This window comes from Ixodes scapularis, unplaced genomic scaffold (genome assembly GCF_016920785.2).
Source record: "Ixodes scapularis isolate PalLabHiFi unplaced genomic scaffold, ASM1692078v2 PGA_scaffold2__306_contigs__length_199485367, whole genome shotgun sequence".
Classification (NCBI taxonomy): domain Eukaryota; kingdom Metazoa; phylum Arthropoda; class Arachnida; order Ixodida; family Ixodidae; genus Ixodes; species Ixodes scapularis.
This window is the reverse complement of record NW_024609857.1, coordinates 143,827,713-143,850,143: the sequence shown is the minus strand read 5'-3', so window position 1 is coordinate 143,850,143 and position 22,431 is coordinate 143,827,713. Positions and strand designations below refer to the sequence as shown.

General features: G+C 44.1%; 1 protein-coding gene and 3 non-coding genes across 4 annotated transcripts in view; 3 read left to right on the top strand and 1 right to left on the bottom strand.

The window, feature by feature from the left end:
* LOC8023497 (transmembrane protein 135) overlaps positions 1-17,974 on the bottom strand; it is a 108,990-nt gene extending 91,016 nt beyond the window's left edge. The window contains exon 1 of the mRNA XM_029987878.4: positions 17,601-17,974. Within this exon, the coding sequence (XP_029843738.3) occupies positions 17,601-17,762 (162 nt within the window). The 5' untranslated portion in view covers positions 17,763-17,974. The remainder of the gene's footprint in view (positions 1-17,600) is intronic.
* On the top strand, positions 2,481-2,553 carry Trnak-cuu. Its single transcript has one exon. It is a non-coding gene; the product is annotated as a tRNA-Lys (tRNA).
* On the top strand, positions 10,375-10,447 carry Trnak-cuu. The gene has a single exon. It is a non-coding gene; the product is annotated as a tRNA-Lys (tRNA).
* On the top strand, positions 13,010-13,082 carry Trnak-cuu. The gene has a single exon. It is a non-coding gene; the product is annotated as a tRNA-Lys (tRNA).
* Positions 17,975-22,431: the final 4,457 nt, after the last annotated feature.

Here is a 22,431-nt window from a genome sequence, read left to right as displayed (position 1 = left end):
TTCTCCCGTAAGGAAGTCCTCGAAAGTCAAACGGGTCAAGGAGAAAGAAAGTGCAGCAATTCACGCGGATCGAAGACCTCGGAGCATTGGCTCGTTTTTCTTCCTCATTTCAAACGGCAAACTCCATCCACTATATATACTGCCGCGGACAGCTAAAAACGCGGTCGCCGACCGGGAGCGACTGAGGTAACGGATCCTGGTAAAATAGCGCCAAAACGCACCCCCCCCCCCCCCTTATGGTCGCCATTTTGGTTCATAAAATCAGCAGTTTCTCCTGACCTCGCCATTCTTGGCGAGCCAATCCGAATTTCCGGTGACAGGTTGCTTTGTCGAGCCGTTTCTTCAGAACCAAGGTCTTGTTATCTCCATACCGGCGAAGCAAGCGCCCGTCTTCGCACAGCGCCACCCCATGCGGTGTCAGTGATTGGCGGCACTGAAAAATAATTTTTCTGTCTCGAAATACGCAAGAATAGTACCGTTATAAGATGTATCTGTATGCGTGGGGATTAACACGCGCCCCCGTTATTTGCTACAATGTCGATTCGTTCAAATGACCGTTGTTCGCTAAAACGTCATTCGCTCATGTGATATGGACCAGACCTGAAATGGTTCAATATTCGCTTTATTCTATAGGTGGTATTCACTGAGCCTGCAGGTTCGATTTTGCCAGGGAGCGCCACCGTCGATCCGCCATCTTCGAGGTCTCGGTTTGACTGGCTTGGGTACGCTACTCGGTCGTCCGCTGCTAGTGTGTGCTGATTTCATATCGTTGAAGCTTCGTTGAACAGAAGAGAGAAGAAAAGTTGGTCTCGGGGGCGGGCCGTTTTCCTTGTTATTGCCGCCGAGTACCGTGTGTAAAGGCTGAACCGCATGTAAGCAATTTGGCGAGCGACGGGACGATATGAGCGACAGCGACGAGACAAGCGACGACGACCCGCTTCGCTGTCGCTCGTTCACTCGCGCGACGTGGCAAACCGCATGAAAGCGACGGGAGCAAGCGACCAAGGCGATAAGCGACCCTTTCTAGAAATCCAAAAACCGAGAGACGCGACGACCGACAGCGAGAAATCTACGTCGCTCCTCGCCGACTCCCGTCGCTGTCGCCATCGCTCGCTAAATCGCTTACATGCGGTTCACCCTTCACTGTCACTCGTCGCGTAGCTCGGTTTTGGGATTTCTAGAAAACTTAGCGCTCATCGCCTTGGTCGTGTGCTCCCGTCGCTTTCATGCGGTTTGCCTCGTCGCGCGAGTGACCGAGCGGCAGCGAAGCGGGTCGCCGTCGCTTGTCTTCCCGCTCGCCAAATCGCTTACATGCGGTTTTTAAATCGCTTGGGCTAATGAAAAATGCGCCGCATTTTTCATAAGCCGCGCACTCTGTGAGCCGCACGGTATGTTTCTGCACAGGAACGAACACCGAAGGAACGACGTATGTACGACACAGCGGCGATGGAGCAACACGGTTACACCGCCGTAGTACAGAAAATCCGCTAGAGAAAAACAATAAAGAAACTAGCAAAACAAAACAAAGAGTAATCACACCGTGCTACAAAAGCACCAAAGTAGAAAAATTAGTTCTTGCAAGAGCTACCGCCGTTGGAACGGCGGGCGACACGGAGCGCTTCATGGAGCCGAGGGAGCAACGCGGCCGCGGTAAACGAGTCCGATAGCGACAAAAACGAACTAAAACACACAAAAAATACTCCCAAGGTGCTTCGAAAGCACCAAAGTATAAGAATAAACCCTAGTTTCCGTCAAAAAAACCCTTTAAAGTTGTAAAATACTGCTAAACCACGCTCAAAAGGTGCGGCCAGATGGCATTCGCGATAGCAATTGAGAGACCTTGAAGATGGCGACCGTGGTGGGCGATGCCAGTGAACCTAGCGAGTGACGTCAAGTGAATGTCACCTATATCAGACAAAAAGAAGAAAAAAAAATAATATTAAAGACAGTTTTGGGGCAATTCACACGGAGGTTGAAACAGTGTTTCTAAGAATGCAGCGATATAACATTATTGTTCGCAAAATAAATAAGTATATGTGCTGTAGTCTACAACTTGTGACAGCGCACTTTCAATCAATTCACTGTAACTTTTTTTTTTTTTTGAGAGTGAATTGTAGCTGTGAAAGGAAATCTCGAAAAAGAAGACTTGGGCTGTAACGAAACTAGGTTACAAATGCAGCCGCGCGCCAACAAATATATCCAGTTACATTTACACCTGCTCAAAAAAAAAAAAAAATAATAATAAAGGTAGCAAAATTAAATTTCAAATGGCTTTACGTTTTTCGGTCTTTCGGAAAACACGTTTTAAATTGAATGAACCACGACATGTAGCCTGGTCCACTGCGTTCATTGTCGTTTCTGTCTTCATATAACTTTGGACCTCTGCCAGCGGCACGTCTCAAGGTACTCACTATGCCAAGGTGGCAAGAAATACGTATCGTTCGTTAAATACTTCCCACCCTTGAATTGTTGCCGTAGTCGCCCGGCTAGCTCAGTCGGTAGAGCACGAGACTCTTAATCTCGGGGTCGTGGGTTCGAGCCCCACGTTGGGCGGGTAGTTCTTTTTCTTTTGCCTCCTCCAACATAAAATTTGCCGGCAGCTTTGAAACGACACGCATCTCACTTCCAACGTCATTGTGAGCCGTGTTCAGTTTGTGCTACTCCATACTTACGATCAAAACTAACCCATCTAAAAAGCTTTTCTTCTTTTTCTCTCTCTCTCTCTCTCTCTCTCTTTTTTTTTTTTTTTTTCTACGAGGAGCACGAGGTGGTAAAGCCTGTTCAGCAGCTGTTTGTATCTCGTGCGGCATCCATCACAGAAGTGATCCTGCCTCCGTTGGCTTGAAGTGTGGAACTTTCCAGAATGGAAAAGGCAGAGCTTAGGAATTACCAGAGCATTAAGGTTACTCAAATGGAGGTTACTCAGGAATTATCAGAGCATGGAGGTTACTCAGGAATTATCAGAGCATGGAGGCTACTCAAAACTCTCATGTCATATATAAGGAAATACCTGAGCTCCCAGCACTTGCATACAGCTCGGGGAGGTAACTTTATTTCCAAGGAAATGAAACTCTTCAGAAGTTCTAAGCTCCAGTTCTTGGTATCAAGACCTGATGTAACTTCACTAGAAGTTATGTTAATGAAATTGCATCCGATCGCCTGCAAGATCAGTTTTGGACCGAACCTTCCTTCTCCGTATGGCCACAAAAAAAGAACCACCGCATTATTATCAGGCGACGACTCCGGGAACTTACTTGACTGGCTCATGCTTCACGCACCTGATGGACAAGTATTTTTTACGCGCTCGGGCGTGGTATTGCGGACCTCACCGATCCCACGCTATCGCTCGCTCTGCCACAGAGGCGGCTATGCAAAAACTCTAACTATTTATAGGGAGCCTTCATGTGCGCTTTGCTAGGGTGATGCCACCCTTTGTAATATTGCTCGCCGACAATCCAGCAGCCATTTTGGTTCTCGGCGATAATCCGTGGGGTTTATAACCCTCCCAGAAACAAGCACCTTATCTCGCAAGTTCGGAGCAGCGTCGTGGAACCCACGGAGGCAGGATTAGCATTTCCCCCCTCGGATGGGAGGACCGATGGACACAAAGGCCACTTTCCGGCGAACGGGGAAACCATGAGAGGAACAAAATGGCGGTGGAAGAGGGTGTGGGAAAGGGAAACAGGCAGTTGGCATCACCCTATGCGAAGCGCACATGAAGGCATCTTAACTCTAACTAGTTAAAAAAAAAAAAAAGAATTAATGTTTTTGTCTGAAAGCTTTCGAAAGTGTTCTTTATTTTTTGAATACTGGGCCCTTAACCCGACTTTTTTTTTTCATATCGATTATTCCTATCAGCGAGTTTATCTATCGTTCTTGGCACTTACGTTTCGAGAAAGCAGCGTACGGCAACGTGATAAGGTTTTATCTCACTACTGACATTTCCTTGGAGGACGTACACGTGGAACACCGAATGGCGATGACAGCCACAAAAGTTGCTGCTACGAAGTAATTTAGTTACAGGTTACTCGGGCCAACGTGTAATTCAGTTGCACTTTGAAAAATCTTTCTACAAGTTTCACCTACTCAAGTTACTTAAAAAATAACTCAGTTAAAGGTTCTAACTACACTCGCTAATCTCCCCACAATCTTAATTTACTTTCTCTCTCTTTCAATCTCTAATTACTATCGAAATATATGATGTCGAGATGTGCTGCGGCTGACCACCAACTGCTTGTTGGCCAACGAAGAAAAGATGCGATCAGTTCGGTGATCTCCTCACAACAGTGTGCTCAGAAGTGGCAACACATAGCATCGATGTTGAGACGAAGTCATTCTTAATCTGTGTATTGGTCAGCATAATTTTGATCAGTATAACTAAAACGGGGAAGTTATCACAGTTACTGAAATATCTTTGTGTACTTTAGAATCCATTTGGTTACCTAAACTGTGCTACATTAACTTCGATTAGTTTAATATTTTTTTAGCTCCGCAAATGGCCTTGGGTGCATCTGGCACGCTCCTTGTGACAGTTCACAATCATGGCGATTGTGTGAAATATATGTGTCCCTTGCCCCGGCGCAGACATGCGCGCGATACCTTTCATCCCACGAATGTCCAATTTCACGACTCAATCATTCTACGTGGCTCACTGCGCAATAAAAAAAGAAAAAAGGCGAGCATGTCTATTCCCTTTTTAAAGCACTCTGGAATCTATAGTCGGTGACAGGTTAATAAGGAGTTCGGAGGAAGCTCTCCCCACCTCTTTTCACTTTAGCAGAGCGAACGCTAGAGAGGAGGTCGCCTCCTTTCCACTGATTCCTCTACCGAAGTCGAAAGAGGTGGGTAAAGTTTCCCCTGAACTCTTAACCCACCACCTAATATAGTAATTACAGTAAGGGTGCAGCATTTATCAGCTTTACGAAGCTTCCCAAAAAGTATATTTCTTTGGACGCAAGACCGCCATCAACGTTTGGATTTTGTGGATGCGAAATGAATGCATCTTGACTTCAATATTCCCTAAAATATAAAACTATTTTTTTACTTCATGCGTACAGTTAATTGCACACAAGTGAGAGTTTTTTTTTTTATGTAATTTGCCTACGATGCCGTGCTCATCGCATTAATTATCAAAAACGTATTTCAGTCAATGACGATGTTCTACAATTTCATTTTCGAAGTGAGAGCTGTAAAAAAAAAATTGTCTGCCTGTAATTGCACCATTGAACGGTATAACCAACGAAGAATAAATAAATGGGGTCTAATATGACCACAAAAGGAAATTTTGATTTAAAAGCGAATCAACAAAGGAAAACAGGGAGGCAGCGAAACTACTAAATCGGGTACGAGCTTGTGTTTTTTCAGCGGTCATTTATCGAGTATAACGTAGCGTTCGTTAAATACTTCCCGCCCTGGAAAGTTCCCATCGTCGCCCGGCTAGCTGATTTCAATTTCAAACGTGGTAGCGTGCGCACGTGAAATGGAACGCTGCGCTGTGAGCTCGATGACGGCGGCTCCGAGCCGTGGTGATGCCGTACGCGGCGATGTTCCAAATGACTACGCAGTGATGCACCTACCCTGCCGACAGGAGAAGCCATGAAATGCAGCCTTGTGCTGCATGCTGATACCCGGGGGCGGCCGTACCGTGCTGAAGACTTCGTATGGCCTCTGAACCAGGTGGCAGTTCGGGACGACGTAGCAGGACTTGGCGCGTTTCAAATGGGCACGCCTGGCTGGTGAAGCTGCACACCACCTCCGCCAAAGAGAAGCTTCTGCGAGAGGGGACCATGCTGGTGAAGGGGCGACCATGCCTGATCATTGATCCAGAAAAACGAGAGCTGAAGGTAAAAGTCCACTGGGTGGCTTTCGACGTATATGCAGACGCCCTTCGACGGACCTTCGAGCCATACGGGGAGGTCAAGGATGTTACCCGCGAGAAGTGGAGAATCGAGGTCCTGGCAGACATGGAATCCACTACCGTCGACGTACGCATGGTGCTCCGTCAGGACTTAACACCGAAGTCCCTGCCGCATCAGCTCCGCCTTTACGGAGGCACGCTGCTGGTTGTTGTCCCCGCGGACGCGCACCGGTGTGCCTCCGCTGTCGACGCACGAGAGACATAGGGCGCGACTGTAAAGTACCGAGGTGCGTGGAGTGTCGAGCCTTCGGGCATTAGGCCTCGGATTGCGTACGGTCGTACAATCGAGCTGCTGCCAGCAAGACCACCGACAGCCAGGACAGAAACCTCGTAATGGATGAGGAAGAGGCCGAGGCGGCGGCGACTCCAACCGCGAGGATTTCTTCGCAAGACCCTCAAGCGTCCGGTGAGCAGCAACGCGCGCTGTTAGCGATGCCAGAAGGCCAGGTCTCCGCCGTAGCACTGACGGCAGAGAGCACTGTTGGTGAAAATAAGGCTAACGCGAAGAACACCAGTGAGACGACACCGGCAGCAAAGGACGCGACTGACGCACTGGACGCTGGAGATGGTACAGCAATGAACTCCGCGACTGAGGCGGTCAAGCAGCGGCTCAGCGACGCAGAGCAAAGAACCGACCAGACGCTGCAGCAGACTGGGGGTCCCTGGTTCGTATAGTGACGAGCATGAGGGGACGACGCGCTCGCCGCAGTCGTTCTTCGTCTCTTCCCAGGTAGAGCGAGAGCGGCACACTTCCGGTTAAAACATGGCTGGACGAAGAGGACATATTTGATCCCTGTACTGTGAACTGTATCTTGGGCAAAAGGCACGAGTCAATATAGCATGTGTTTTTTAGATTGTTGGGACGCGGTGTTCTACTGGGATGTACTGCAGCGAACTCTGAAAAAGGAACTTCTTTTGAGTGCACACAGGATACGCTTTCTGCCTCTTGTTCCAACCGACTCTGTACCGTATGATTTACTTATGGTTATTGGCTTACACAGTATCTGGAAGAGCCGCATGGCAGTGCGGCATGCTGATGGAGATGCTCGACCAGTATGTCACTATTTTACTCAGAGCATTAGTCAGATCAGAGAAGTGTATAAGGTTTTGGGAGATGGGCCTGATTGGTTGCCAGTCCTAGACGGACTGGTCACATTAAGATCATGTTAATCAGTCTGCGTCAGTCGTAAGTCAGCTTGGCCCTTTTTATAAGTGCTTCTGAAGGTGTATTGCGAAAATAAAAAAAATTACCGCATCACCACGTGGTGAACGATTTTGATTGGGGCGAAGCTCTGGTGGTGCTGATGGTACTGATTTTGTTCATAGGTAGTGCTCATGGTGCATACGCATTTGAACTTTTGACCGCAGCGCCCCCTGGTCTATTAACGTTGAGCCAATGCATGCAAAGTTCAACGCGATTTTATACGCATTTGACCGCAGCGCCCTCTCCTGTATAGACGTTGAGCGGCTACATGCAACGTTTCATCCACGACATCCCCAGCTCTTAAGTTACTACCACATCTCAGAGCCCCCTACTCGTCCCGCAGTCGTGGCCAAGTGGTTAAGGCGATGTACTAGAAATCCATTGGGGTCTCCCCGCACAGGTTCGAATCCTGTCGACTGCGCAAACATTTTTTTTTCTTTTTTTAAGAAAACAGATGGGATAATGATCGATGTGAGTACGGACGCCGGACGGACAAGGCTAGACCCTAAGGAGCTTCGCTCCTAATAATGCCTGGCAAAAAAAAAAAAAAAAAAAAGAGAACGTTGCTAGGTTCGCTTAGTCGGTAGAGCACGAGACTCTTAAGGCGCGTTCACACTCTTGCAACCGAGTACGACCGAGAAAGACTTCTTGGGACCGGATGCACTGAGCGGAGCTGGTCCTAAGAGATCGCAAGAGGCTTAAAAACCGGTTTGGTCTCTCTCGGTCGCACTCGGTCGCAAGAGTGTGAACGGGCCTTTAATCTAGGGGTCGTGGGTTCGAGCCCCACGATGGGCGGATCTTTTTGTTTTGCCTCTTTCGACATGATAAACTCTACCGGGCAGCTTTGAAATTACACAGATGTTACTTCCATCGTCATTCGGAGGCTTCTTCAGTTGTACTGCTCAACACTTCTGGTCAAAACTAAAACATCTAAAAAACTATTTTTTTTTTATTTTTTTTTTGCGAGGAGCACGGAATGTAAAAGTTTGCTCGGGAGACGTATGCATCTAGTGTGGTATCCATCACAGAATTGATCCAGGCTCCGTCGGCTTGATGTGTGGAGCTTTCCAAAATGAAAAAGGCAAAGCTTAGGAATTATCAGAGCATGGAGGCTCCTCAAATAACAGACTCACATGTCAAATATAAGGAAGTTGCTGAGCTCCCAGCACTTGCATACAGTTCGGGGAGGTAACTTTATTTCCGAGAAACTGAAACTCTTCAAAAGTTCTTAAGCTCCAGTTCCTAGTATCAAGACCTGATTGTAACTTCACTAGAATTTATGTCAATGAAATTGTATCCGATCGCCTGTAAGCTGTGTTTGAACCGACCCTTCCTTGTCCGTATCACCAAAAAACAGAACCACCACATTATTATCAGCGACTATTCACGTCTCCGGGACTTTACTCGACTGGCTCATCCTTTCATGCGCCTGATGGACAAGTATTTTTACGCACTCGGGCGGCGGTAGGGCGGACCTGATCGAACCCTCGATACCGCTTGCTCTGCCAGGGAAGCGGATATGCAAAACCTCTAACTAATTAAAAAAAAAACACAAGATCTAATTATTTTTGTTTGAAAGCTTTCAGATCTGTTCTTTATTCTTTCAATACTCCGCCACTAACCCGACTTTTTTTTTTTTCATTTTTCTCATATCGATTATTTCTATCAGCGAGTTTATCTATCGTTCTTGGCACTTACCTTTCGAGAAAGCAGCGTACAGCAACGTGATAAGGTTTTATCTCACTACTGACATTTCTTGGAGGACGTACACGTGGAACACCGAATGGCGATGACAGCCACAAAAGTTGCTGCTACGAAATAATTTAATTACAGTTACAGTTACTCGGATTAACGTGCAATTCAGTTGCACTCTGAAAAATATTTTGACAAGTTTCACTTACTGAAGTTACTTACAAAATAACTTAGTTAAAGGTTCTAATTATTCTCGCTAATCCCCACACAATCTTAATTTACTTTCAATCTCTAAATACTTCCCAAATATATGATGTCGAGATGTGATGCGGCTGACCACCAACCGCTTGTTTGCCGACGAAGAAAAGCTGCGATCAATTCGGTGATCTGCTCAAAACAATGTGCGGACAAATGGCACACGTAGCATCAATGTTGAGACGAAATCATTCTTAGCCTGTGTATTGGTCAGCATAATTTTGATCAGTAGAACTAAAATGGGGGAGTTATCACACTTACTGAAACATCATCGTGTACTAGAGATTGTCTTTGGTTGCCTAGATTGTGCCACACTAACTTCGATTATTTTAATCGTCCTTTTTAGCCCTGCAGATGGCCTTGTGCGCATCTAGCACGCTCATTGTTACAGTTCAAGATCATGGCGATATTGTAATGTATATGGGGGGCGCTTACGCCAATGAAAACATGCGCAGGCTAGCCTTCATCTCAAGAATGCCCCATTTCACGATTCAATCATTTTACTTAGCTTACTGCACAATATTAAAAAAGAAAAAGCGTGCATGTATATTTCCCTTTTTGAAGCACTCTGGAATCTATAGTAGGTGACAGGTTAATTAAAAGTTCGAGGTAAGTCCCTCCCACCTAATTCCACTTCATCACAGCGAACGCTGGAGAGGAGGTCGTCTCCTCTGCAGTGATCCCTCTGCCAAAGTGGAGAGCGGTGAGATAAGTTTCCCCTGAACCCTTAACCCGCCACCTACTATAGTAATTACAGTAAGGGTGCAGCATTTATCAGCCAAAAAGAAAGCTTCCCGAAAAGCTATTTTTCTTTGGACTCAAGACCGCCATCAAAGTTTAAATTTTGTGGAAGTGAAATGAATGCATCGTGACTTCAACATACCCGCAAATATTAAAATATCTTTTTTTACTTCATGCGTACAGTTAATTGCACACAATTTTGAGTGTTTTTTTTAATGTAATTTGCCTACGATGCCGTGCTCATCGCATTATTTCCCGAAAACGTATTTAGATCAATGACGGTGTTCTATATTGTCATTTTCTAAGTGACAGCTAAAATAAATAAAAATAGAATTTTTCTTTCTATACCTGCACCAGCAAACGGTATAACCAATGAAAAATAAATAAATAGAGTCTACTATCACCAAAAACGGAAATTTTGATTGAAAAGCAAATCAACAAAGAAAAACGGGGAGGCAGCGAAACTACTCAATCGGCTACGGACTTATGTTTTGTCAATGGTTTTTTTATCGAGTATAACGTTGAGTTCGTTCAATATCTCCCGCCCTCGAACGTTGCCACCGTCGCCCGGCTAGCTCAGTCGGTAGAGAACGAGACTCTTAATCTCGGGGTCGTGGGTTCGAGCCCCACGTTGGGTGTATCGTTTTGTTTTCTTTCTGGCTCTGTTGACATTGTAAAATTTACCGGCAGCTTTGAAACGACACGGATGTCGCTTCTATCGTCATGGGACCCTTTTTAAGTTGTACCACTCCTCACTTATGACTCAAAGCTTAAATCTAAAAAGTTTTTTTTTTTTTTTTTTTTTTTTTTTCTAAAGGGGAGCACGAGATGTTAGATCTTGATCAACAGCCGTTTGCCTCTCGTGTGGCATCCATCACAAGATTGATCCTGGCTCCGTTGGCTTGATGTGCGGAACTTTCCAAAATGGAAAAGGCAAAGCTTAGGAATTGTCAGAGCATGGAGGTTACTCAAATGGAGGTTACTCAGGAATTATCAGAGCATGAAGGTTACTCAGGAATTATCGGAGCATGGAGGCTACTCAAAACTCTCATGTCATATATAAGGAAATACCTGAGCTCCCAGCACTTGCATACTGCTCGGGGAGGTAACTTTATTTCCAAGGAAATGAAACTCTTCAGAAGTTCTAAGCTCCAGTTCTTGGTATCAAGACCTGATTGTAACTTCGCTAAAATTTATGTTAACGAAATTGCTTCCGATCGCCTGTAAGCTCTGTTTTGAACCGGCCCTTCCTTGTTCGTGTGACCACATAACAGAACCACCGCAGTATTATCAGGCGACTATTCACGTCTCCGGGACCTTACTCGACTATGCTTCATACGCCCCATGGACAAAGATTTTGACGCACTTTGGCGCGGTAGAGCGGACCTCAACGAACCCTCGATACAGCTTGCTCTGCCAGGGAAGCGGATATGCAAAACCGCTAACTAAATTAAAAAAAAAACAAAAAAAAAACGCAAGAATTTATATTTTTGTTTGAAAGCTTTCCGATGTGTTCTTTATTCTTTCAATACTAAACCATTAACCCGACTTTTGTTTCTTCTTATTTTTTTTTTCATATCGATTATTTCTATCAGCGAGTTTATCTATCGTTCTTGGCACTTGCGTTTCAAGAAAGCAGCGTACGGCAACGTGATAAGGTTTTATCTCACTACTGACATTTCTTGGTGGACATACACGTGGAACACCGTATGGGGATTAGAGCCACAAAAGTTGCTGCTACGAAGTAATTTAGTTACAGGTTACTCGGGCCAACGTGTAATTCACTGGCATTTTGAAGCATTTCTCTACAGGTTTCACCTATTCAAGTTCTTACAAAATAACTGAGTTAAAGGTTCTAACTACACTCACTAATCTCCCCACAATCTTAATTTACTTTCTCTCTCTTTCAATCTCTAATTACTCTCGAAATATATTATGTAGAGATGTGCTGCGGCTGACCACCAACCGCTTGTTTGCCGACGAAGAAAATATGCGATCAATTCGGTGATCTCCTCACAACAGTCTGCGGAGAAGTGGCAACACGTAGCATCGATGTTGAGAAAAAAAGTTATTGTTAATCTGTTGTATTGGTCAGCATAATTTTGATCAGTATAACTAAAATAGGGGAGTCTTCACAGTTACTGAAATGTCATCGTGTACTTTAGAATGTATTTGGTTACCTAAATTGTGCTGCACTAACTTCGATTAGTTTAATCTTTTTTTCAGCTGTGCAGATGGCCTTGAGCACATCTAGCACGCTTCTTGTGACAGCTCACAATCATGGCGATTGTGTAATGCATATGTGAGTCTCTTGCTCCAATGTAGACGTGCGCACGCTAGCCTTCATCTCACGAATGTCCCACTTCACGATTCGATCATTCTACATGGCTTACTGCAAAATATATAAAAAGAAAAGAAAAAAAGCGTGCATGTCCATTCCCCTTTAAAAGCACTCTGGAATCTATAGTCGGTGACAGGTTAATTAAGAGTTCAATGGAAGCTCCTCCCACCTCTTTCCACTTTAGCAGAGAGAACGCTGGAGAGGAGGTCGCCTCCTCTCCAGTGATCCCTCTGCCAAAGTGGAAAGGGGTGGGTAAAGTTTCCTTAATTAACCTGTCACCGACGATAGTAATTACAGTAAGGGTGCAGCAATTTACCAGCCGAAAACAAAGCATCCCACAAAGGCATTTTTCTTTGGACGCAATATCGCCATCAACGTTTGGATTTTGTGGATCTGAAATGAATGCATCGGAACTTCAATATTCCCGCAAGTATCGATATATGTTTTGTTTCTCCAGACGTACAGTTAATTGCACACAAGTCTGAGTCCTTTTTTTTTAATGTAATTGGTTTACAATACCGTGCTCATCGCATTTTTTTCCTCGAAAACGTGTTTAAATCAATGACGATGTTCTAAATTTTCATTTTTCTAGAAGAGCTAAATAAATATAAATAAAATTTGTCTATCTTTACGTGCGCCACCAAACGGTATAACCAATCAAAAATAAATAAATGGGGTCTAATATGACCAAAAATTAAAATTTTGATTGAAAAACCAATCAAAAAAAAAAGAAACAAAAACAACAAGGAGGCAACGAAACTACTAAATCGGGTACGGGCTCTTGTTTTCTCAGCGGGCTTTTATCGAGTATAATGTACAATTCGTTGAACACTCCCCGTCCTTGAAGGTCGCCATCGTAGCCCGGCTAGCTCAGTCGGTAGAGCACGAGACTCTTAATCTCGGGGTCGTGGGTTCGAGCCCCACGTTGGGCGGATCTTTTTTTTGCCTCTGTCGTCATTATAATATTTACCGGCAGCTTTCAAACGACACGGATCTCCTTCTATCGTCATTGGGAGCCGTGTTCAGTTGTACTACTCCACACTTACGATCAAAATTTAAAAAAAAATCCAAAATTACTTTTTTTTTTTTTTTTTTTTTTTTTTTTTTTTTTTGTACGAGGAGCTCGAAGTTTTCAAGCCTGTTCAACAGCTGTTTGTACCTCGTGTGGCGTCCATCACAGAATTGATCCTGGCTCCGTTGGCTCGATGTGTGGAACTTTGCAGAATGGAAAAGGCAAAGCTTAGGAATTATCAGAGCATGAAGGTTCCTCAAACAACAGACTCACATGTCATATATAAGGAAATTGCTGAGCTCCCAGCACTTGCATACAGTTCTGGGAAGTAACTTTATTTGCAAGAAACTGAAACTCTTCAGGAGTTCTAAGCTCCAGTTCTTGGTATCAAGGCCTGATTGTAACTTCACTAGAAGTTACGTTAATGAAATTGCATCCGATCGCCTGTAAGCTCTGTTTTGACCCGACCCTTCCGCGTCCGTATGACCACAAAACAGAACCACTGCATTAATTATTATCAGGCGACTATTCACGACTCCGGGACCTTACTCGACTGCAGCTCATCCTTTCATGCGCCTGATGGACAAGTATTTTTACGCACTCGGGCGGCGGTATTGCGGATCTCACCAAACCCTTGAAAAAAAAAAAAAAAAAAAAAAAAACGCAGGGAGTAATGTTTTTGACAGAAAGCTTTCGAATGTGTTCTTCATCCTTTCAATACTAGGCCCTTAACCCGACTTTTTGTTTCATATCGATTATTTCCATCAGCGAGTTTATCTATCGTTCTTGGCACTTACGTTTCGAGAAAGCAGCGTACGGCAACGTGATAAGGTTTTATCTCACTACTGACATTTCTTGGAGGACGTACACGTGGAACACCGTATGGGGATTAGAGCCACAAAAGTTGCTGCTACGAAGTAATTTAGTTACAGGTTACTCGGGCCAACGTGTAATTCACTGGCATTTGGAAGCATCTTTCTAAGGGTTTCACCTATTGAAGCTACTTACAAAATACTCTCGCCAATCCCCCCACAATCTTAATTTACTTTCTCTCTCTTTCAATCCCTAATTACTCTCGAAATATATTATGTCGAGAGGTTCTGCGGCTGACCACCAACCGCTTGTTGGCCGACGAAGAAAAGATGCGATCAATTCGGTGATGTGCTCACAACAGTGTGCTGAGAAGTGGCAACACATAGCATCGATGTTGAGACGAAATCATTCTTAATTTGTGCATTGGTCAGCACAATTTCGGTCAGTATAACTAAAAAGGGGAAGCTATCAAAGTTACTGAAATATCATCGTGTACTTTAGAATGTGTTTGGTACCCTAAATAGTACTACACTAACTTCGATTATTTTAATTCCCTTTTTCAGTTCCGCAGATGGCCTTGAGCGCATCTAGCACGCTCCTTGTGACAGTTCACAATCATGGCGACTGTGTCAAGTATATGATGTGAGTCGCTTGCCCCAATGCAGACATACAAGCGCTCGCTACCTTTCATCTCACGAATGTACCATTTCACGATTCAATCATTCTACTTGGCTTACTGCACATATTTTTAAAAATCATCCAAAAACAAGGCTTCCCAAAAAAAAGTGCTTTTCTTTGGACACAAGACCGCAATCAACGTTTGGATTTTGTGGATGTGAAATGCTTCGTGACTTTTATGTTCCCGCAATAATCAATATATTTTTTTCTTCATACGTAGAGATTACTTGCACACAAGTCTGTGTTTTTCTGTTTGTTTTTTTTTCGTTTATATATATAATTTGCCTACGATGCAGTGTTCCTCGCAATTTTTCTCAAAGAAACGTATTTAAATAAATGATGATGTTTTACCGTAAGAACGTAGCCGCCGTGTGGTCGTTGCATAGGTAAAGAAAATCAAATATTTATGAAGCTCGTTGGAAGTAAAATGAACCTCCACAACGCAAATTCACCCGCATACCTCGCGGTTGCTCCTTTTTCCTGCCCGCATTTCATCGGAAGCAACACGCCAATTTCACGTTGGCACTTGCGCTCGAATTCGGATTTCCTTTACCTCATCTCCAACAAGCGCCACGAGGAAACCCTGACAACGGCAAGCACAACCTTGTGTCTTTGTTTAAATTAGTTAAACCGTGCATATTCTTCTTTCATCGAATAAATAGTAAGCGTGCAGGAAATCTGGCGAAGCTTAACGATGACGAATTGTACGTGAGGCAGTGGTAAGAAAAAGAAAACCTGTTTCCCTTTTTGTAGCACAGTGTGAAGCGGGAGAAAGCAGAGCACAAGTTCGTCTGCTTCTTTTGAAGGGCCTGGGGTGACGTCAGAACGCACAGCTCTGATTGGCTCTGATAGAAGGACAGTGGGTAGACCTCGAAGCAAGCTGCCTTGAGGTCTACCCACTATCCTTCATTCAGAACCAATCAGAGCTCGGCGTCATTCTGACGTCACCACCACCCCCGCAAAAAAAGAAAAAAGCAGACAAACTTGCGTTCCGCATAAAATCTTTCCTTTTTTGATTCTTGGATAGTCGGCGCTCCGACTGAAGTCACTGAATCCTGGGAAAGTAGCGCCGAGCTCACGGGGCTCGGAGAAATTGATCATTTCACAGACCAAAATGGCGACCATATATGGTCGCCATTTTGGTCCGTGAAATGATCAATTTCTTTTTGACCCCTCCGTTCCTGGTGAGCCGATCTAAGTTCGCTGGCGACGGGTAGCTTTATGGAGACGTTTCTTGTATACCGAGATTTTGCTATTCACAAACCGGCGAAACAAGCGTACATCATCGTACCACCTCCACATATGCTGTGTCGGTGCTTGGAGGCACTAAAAAATGAGTTTACTGTTTTAAAATACGCGAGAAGAACAATGGAATTGTAAGAGATCCATGGAGATGGGCATGATTGATAAGTTGATTGCATACACAGTGCCAAAGACGCTTATATTGGCGAGGAACGCTTCCAGTACGATGATGCTCCATGGTGATCTTGGCGCGACTGGTTTAGAACGACCCTCTGGAAGCCTCGAAGATTTGAATGGACCGACACTGCTACTCCCATGGCAACGTAGGCAGATTAGCCGATCGAGTTGCGAGGTATTGGTCGTCCGTATGTTAGTATCTGTTTGTGTCCGGCTAGCAGGTAGGGAAGGCAATGGGGCTGCCTTCCCAGTATCCACTGACTTTACTGACGACGTGAAGCAATAGAAGCGGAAACGCGAGAGACGACGTGATACACGTGGAAACAATAATTTTCAATACCACTCTCTTTTTTTTTTCTTTCTTTTTTTTCTTGCTCGGCGTACAGTTTTTATTTCCTCTGTACGTTATCCTAAAATCCATCTGCGTCCGTTGTCGACCGAACAATGTGGTGCGCAGCTTTTTGAGCATTCCACGCTGGCCCTGCCTCTCGCATTTTTAATAAAAATTACCTGGAAAAAGCCAACGCTCCAATAACACATTGTAAATAAAAGATAGTCATACTCTCGAAAACATAATTTATTATCTATTATTTCCCAGCAAAATATTAAAAAAAATAACTCCCTAACATTTTTTTTTTCTTTCTGGGGAGCAAGAAGAGAAGATTTATCTTTACGAACATTAGTCGTCTCTAACAGCACTAATCTTCAGCTGTACTGCTTCTTCGCAGACTGGTGTTATCTGCAAGCGGTGTTTCGTGGAATATTTGCCTAGGGAAACCATGACATTAAGGCATATTTTGAAATCATCGTGAATTTAAGGATATGTTGGATACAACGTGCGCGAGGAGGTTTTAGTTTCTGAGTTCCATTGCATTATGAAGTACTACCAGTTTCGATATAAAATTTCGCTCAAATCAGTATTTTGGTGGATCAGTTGTCACAATAGATTTTAAGAACATGACCTCGCTCGGTGTCGAAACCCTAAAATTAGAACAGTTAACCAATATATACATATATATATATTTTTTTTTTTTTTTTTGGGGGGGGGGGGGGGGAGGTGGAAAGGGGGGCATGAAGGGGGGTCTTGCGTTTCCTCTCCAAAAATGGCAAGCCTTTATATGTTTACTTTTTTTAAAGTAATACACAGAAGATAACCGATGCTCGATCATCATTTATTAAATATGTCGGCCGGAATTTCTTTTTTTTTTTTCAATTTGAATTTGGCAGTAAAACTAGAAAGACACACTTCCAAGAAACAATACATTATAGAACAACAGAAACAATATAAAGTATCCGTTCGTAAATGTAAATTATTATTATTTTTTATGCTGTATATTACGTTTTTCCCACGCAGACACCAACGGTGGGCGGGTCAAGGGACCTTCACGCGGCTCGTCCCTTGCATAATGGACGTCGCGGCTCCGGTCACTCTCCCGATCGCGAACAGTTTAAAAAGAAGAAAAGAGAGCGTCCCAGAGAGAAACCGGCGGCTGCCGGAGGACTTCCTGGGTCAATGAACGTGACTCACCGCGTACAAGGGCAGGTACATTTTCATGGACTCCTTGAAGGCGTTCAGGCCGACGTACACCGACGCCTCGGAGCAGTGCGGCGTCCATGTGTGTCCTATCTCGTAGCAGTTGTACGGGAGGTGGTATTCCAGTAGCTGCGCGTACTTGCTCAGCAGAGCCATGCTGGTGCGGCGGCGCGAACCCGGCGTCTCCGTCAAACTGGCCGCGGCGGTACCGGCGGCACCATTGGAACGATGCGAGGACGCGATGGGCCGCCGGCAACGACGCGACCGGGAGCAGACGGCATGGAGGGAGGATCCAGGGAGAGGGGGAGAAAAAAGAAATGTGCGTCGTCTGCAACTTCCGCCATCTCTCGGAAAAGGACGCTGCCGTCCCTCCTGAGTACAAGCGGCGTCTTCGGCGGTTGAGAAATTCCCCGACAGGGAACGTCGCGTTCCTTTTTGTTTTTTGTTCTTCGTTTGGAGCGAGAATGTTTGTGCCACCGTGTAATCGGGGCAGCGCCGAGTGGGTGCGGGAATGGATACGTATCCCGCACATCATCATAATAGGCCGCCCTCATCAAATGTTTCGTAACTGCTATGTGGAGTTGTGGCGTAGCAGGAGTATACTTGCCTTCAAAAGATATAGGTACAGTCGTTGTGGCTAGTTGCAAACCAGCTTGCATTGAATATATAAAAAAAACGAAATATATTATTTTAGGTTAAAACTGAAGGGGCTTATACGTAATGACAAATACACAGCGCAAAAGGACAAAAAGGGAAGAGACACACCGGATAGAACAGAGCGCTGTTCTATCCGGTGTGTCTCTTCCCTTTTTGTCCTTTTGCGCTGTGTATTTGTCATTATGTATAACTAAAAACAACTAGCTTAACTTTCTCCTTTATTACTGAAGGGCCTTAGCTAAACCATTAACATAAATTTTTATTCCTACAAACTGGAGATGATTGCATCTTTCAAGTTCCTGGCTGTATGGTTTCGTGAACACCTCGACTGGACAGCTCATGTGTCCAGACTATTTAACACTGGCCAGATCAATCGACAAAATACAAAAATTAAGACTTATTACCAACATGGCTTAAGTGCCAATCATACTATGCACTTGTTTACTCTCATTTACATGACTGCTCATTGGTTCGGGGAACGACAACAAAGAGCAATATTGCGGCAGAAAAAAAGCGATTCGATCCATCGAATATTCTGGTTTAATGATCACACATCTGCTTATTTTAAGAAACATCGCTTGCTTACAGTGCAGCAGTTAATAATGTTCAGTCTAACAAAAATCCCCTTTCATTACCTGGAAACTGACAGGGAGTAATTTCACGTTTAATTTCCTTTAGGAGATACTGGCTACAATTTAAGAGTTGTGAAATATGCTAGATGACTAATTCATACGACCTATGGTAAACAAACTTTGACACCTCGAATTTCCCAACTTCTAAACATGCATCCTCAAATTCTGAATATGGCTTAAAAAATAAAATCAACAGACACATGAAAAAAAGAAAGGTTGTATTTTTTAACATAAATAATGTGCCGCGTAGAAATGCATGGACATCTTTCTTTTTTTTTTTTTTTTTTGTTAGCTAACTTGTGTGTGTCTTGTATCTGTTGCGCCACCCTGCCCTAGTGAAGAATCTTATATGCATAAGAAATTGTTTGGTCCCATAAACGCATATGATCATATAGGATCATATAAGATCACACGAGAAACTTATAAGACCATGTAAGAACAATATAAGAATTTACAAGACTCTTCTTGTCAGTTTCTTATAACTTCTTATATCATCATATATTGTTCTTATATGTTCTTATAAGGTTCTTGTATGATCATATTTGATCATATGCGTTTATTGGACCAAACAATTTTGTATACATTAAAGAGTTTTAACTATAGTCGGTGACAGGTCAAGAACGAAGTGGAAGCTCCCCCTTCTCTTTCCACATGAGCAGAGCGAACGGTAGATAGGAGGTCGCCTCCTCTTCGGCGATCGCTCTGCTAAAGTGGAAAGGGGTGGGAGGAACTTCCACTTCGTTCTTCACTAGTGAAACCTCTATGGAGCACTGGAGCTTGATCAAGTGTCATTGTGCTCAAGTTTTGTCACTGCCACCTTATTTGAAAATGGCTAAGAAATGGAAAGGGGAAACTGTTTCGTTTGCTATAAACACATTCGTGAAAGCACGTACTTAACACAGCTTGCCTCTAGGTTCGTTTCATAAACCGTGCTGCCCCCTTTATCGAGAATAATAGAAAGGGGGGCAGAGGGGAAAAGAGAAGGTTTCCGCTAAACAGTCATGACGTAATTTTTTCCTTGCCTAAGGGGTGCGTGCAAATATTTGGTGCACGCACACAACGGTCGACCCGTATCATTGGGAAAACCCATGTTCAATTCAATGTGCTTTTGGTGAGAAATAGGGCTCCATCCAACTACCTATACGAGAAGCTCGCGATTATATGGCATAATTCTCGTCGGCGCAGTACACTAACCGAAGGGTGCGGGTGCATGGGCAACTCTCGCAATAACTTGTTATTCATCAAATTTTGAGTTCGGGAGTTTTTTTGCCTGAGCTGCACATGTAGGCGGCACGAACAAGCTGAAGGACTGTTTGAGAGCTTACAAGAAAACCATTAATCGGTTTACTTGTAAGAGTCCCCACGAGCGGTCCTTGTTCATTCATCTTTAGTTCTTTTCACAAACCAATGCTACTTTCACGCTTTGTTTGGGATGGTTTCGACTAACCTTACCCAGCACCTAACTTAACCTAAGAGATGTCCTAAATGCCGAGCTTCAGGATTTCTGATATCTGAGTCCAAATTTCCACATGGGCACGCTGGCGTGAAAGTACAAGGCAAAGAAAAAGGTATAATTACAAACTTTTATGTGAAAGTAAAATTATGCTTCAAAGAGCTTGCCCAAAAGACAAATATTTGTGTGATGAGAGCTGTCTATATTCCTTTGCTGAAACAGGGGTGACAATGTGCTTTTTTTCCGATTTAATTGTGATTTGCATGCCTTCCGATTGGCGGCAAGAATGAATGTGTGAAGGCATTGTAAATTTCACGATGAGACGGGAGACAGGAGCAGAAATGTGATAGTCATCTGCTGTTGTTTTTTCTCTTGCCGACTACTGGTAACATCTGTTTGAAAAATATTTCTTCGTGTGATGGAACTTGATCTCTTGATATTCAAATTGGATATCGCTTTTGTTCCTGAGATATTTTAAGTAGTTGTGTATTTATGCGCACTATACATTGTGATGATTACGATTGTAAATATTAATTATTATAATTGTATTGGATACCCTGTGTGTTTGCCCTGTATTGGATACCCTGTGTGTTTGCGAGCCAGATCGACACGAAATGTTTACTGTTCGCTGACTTTTTTTTTTAAAGTTTGGTGGGACAGGAGTGTCTAAAAATTAATTTTACACAAAAAAACTTTTTAGATCAATATTGACGGCGAGAGCTTTCTTTGAAACTCTGCGTGCAAAGTCCATGACGTCACGGAATGGTCATTCGCTCAACGAGACTGCACCCCCTTCTCCCCCCCCCCCCTTTTTTTCACCATTTTTTTTAACTTTTTGTTAGGTGTTATGGTATTGTGTCCGAAGGCTACCCAATCAGTATTTTGACTTTATTTTTAATGAAGTCAAAATACGCAACTGCTCGAAACCGAAACTGGACTGGGGAGGAGGAACAAATATAGACGTGGAGAAAGTCACGGAAGTCACTTACCGAAAATCACGTGGCGGTGCAACTTTGTTTTTTTAATTAACGTATTTGCAGTTTTTTTTAGAAGCCACAAAGTATGGGTATTATATTTTTGTCTATTTTTAGTATTGAGTGCATGCTTTCGATGACCCGTGACTTTTATTATCTTTAGTGGTTGTGTCTAAACGAAACCATAGAAAACGGAACGTGAGTGAGCGCGACTCAAACCGGCCAGTTCTCGATCGGCGGTTTCCGGGTCGAAAGAAGACGAATTTCGAGCCTCAAATTCTGTTCTGGGTAGTTGGATTCTCATATGTCATATACATATAAAAACCTTGGCCACCATAAACACCCTGTCAGTGTTCCTTTAACCTGAGACAGGGAAGGAAAAAAAAGGCACATTAAAGGAAGGGACGAACACAGCGATCCGAAAACAATTATAAGTTTATTTGTCTCTATAAAAAATGAAAGTCCCTGTAACGCCGAATTAGACCGCAGCTCTTGAGGAGGAGGAGGAGGAGGGAAGGGTACAGAGGGGGGTCACGTGACCTCGGGGTGACCTGAATTGCATGAAACGCGTGGTTATGCCGACGACGGCGGGTTGCATGCAGCGAGGGTTGCATGCAACCTGAGTTGCATGCAACGCGCGGTTACGCCGACGGCGACGCCGCTCAAGCCAGCCTTACCTGTCTCAGGTTAACTTATGTCAACATCTCACTAAACTGTTTGACACTTTTCTCAATTGCCCTCTCTCTCTCTCTCTCCGTTTCATCAGCACTAAGTTTAGTTAACAAGATGGTCACTGACAACAAAAACAACAATAATAATAATAATAATCTTTATTTCCTCAGGAGAGCCGCGGCACCGCAGAAAGGCAACAGCCCGTACCAAGGGGGCCCGCGGTGCCGCGTCTAGTGAAGGGGATTATGTGATGATGTAATATACAAGGGAAATTGTGATGGTTATTACGATATGTGCGTTAGGCATAGCAGCATTCTTCGCGGTGGTGGTCTTCGCGGAGCTGCCATGGGCTGCTTACTTCTAGCAGGCCGGTCTCGAGCGTCTGGAGAGGGCTCCTCGCGTGTCCGACTTACGAGCAATACCTCCTAGACATAAGG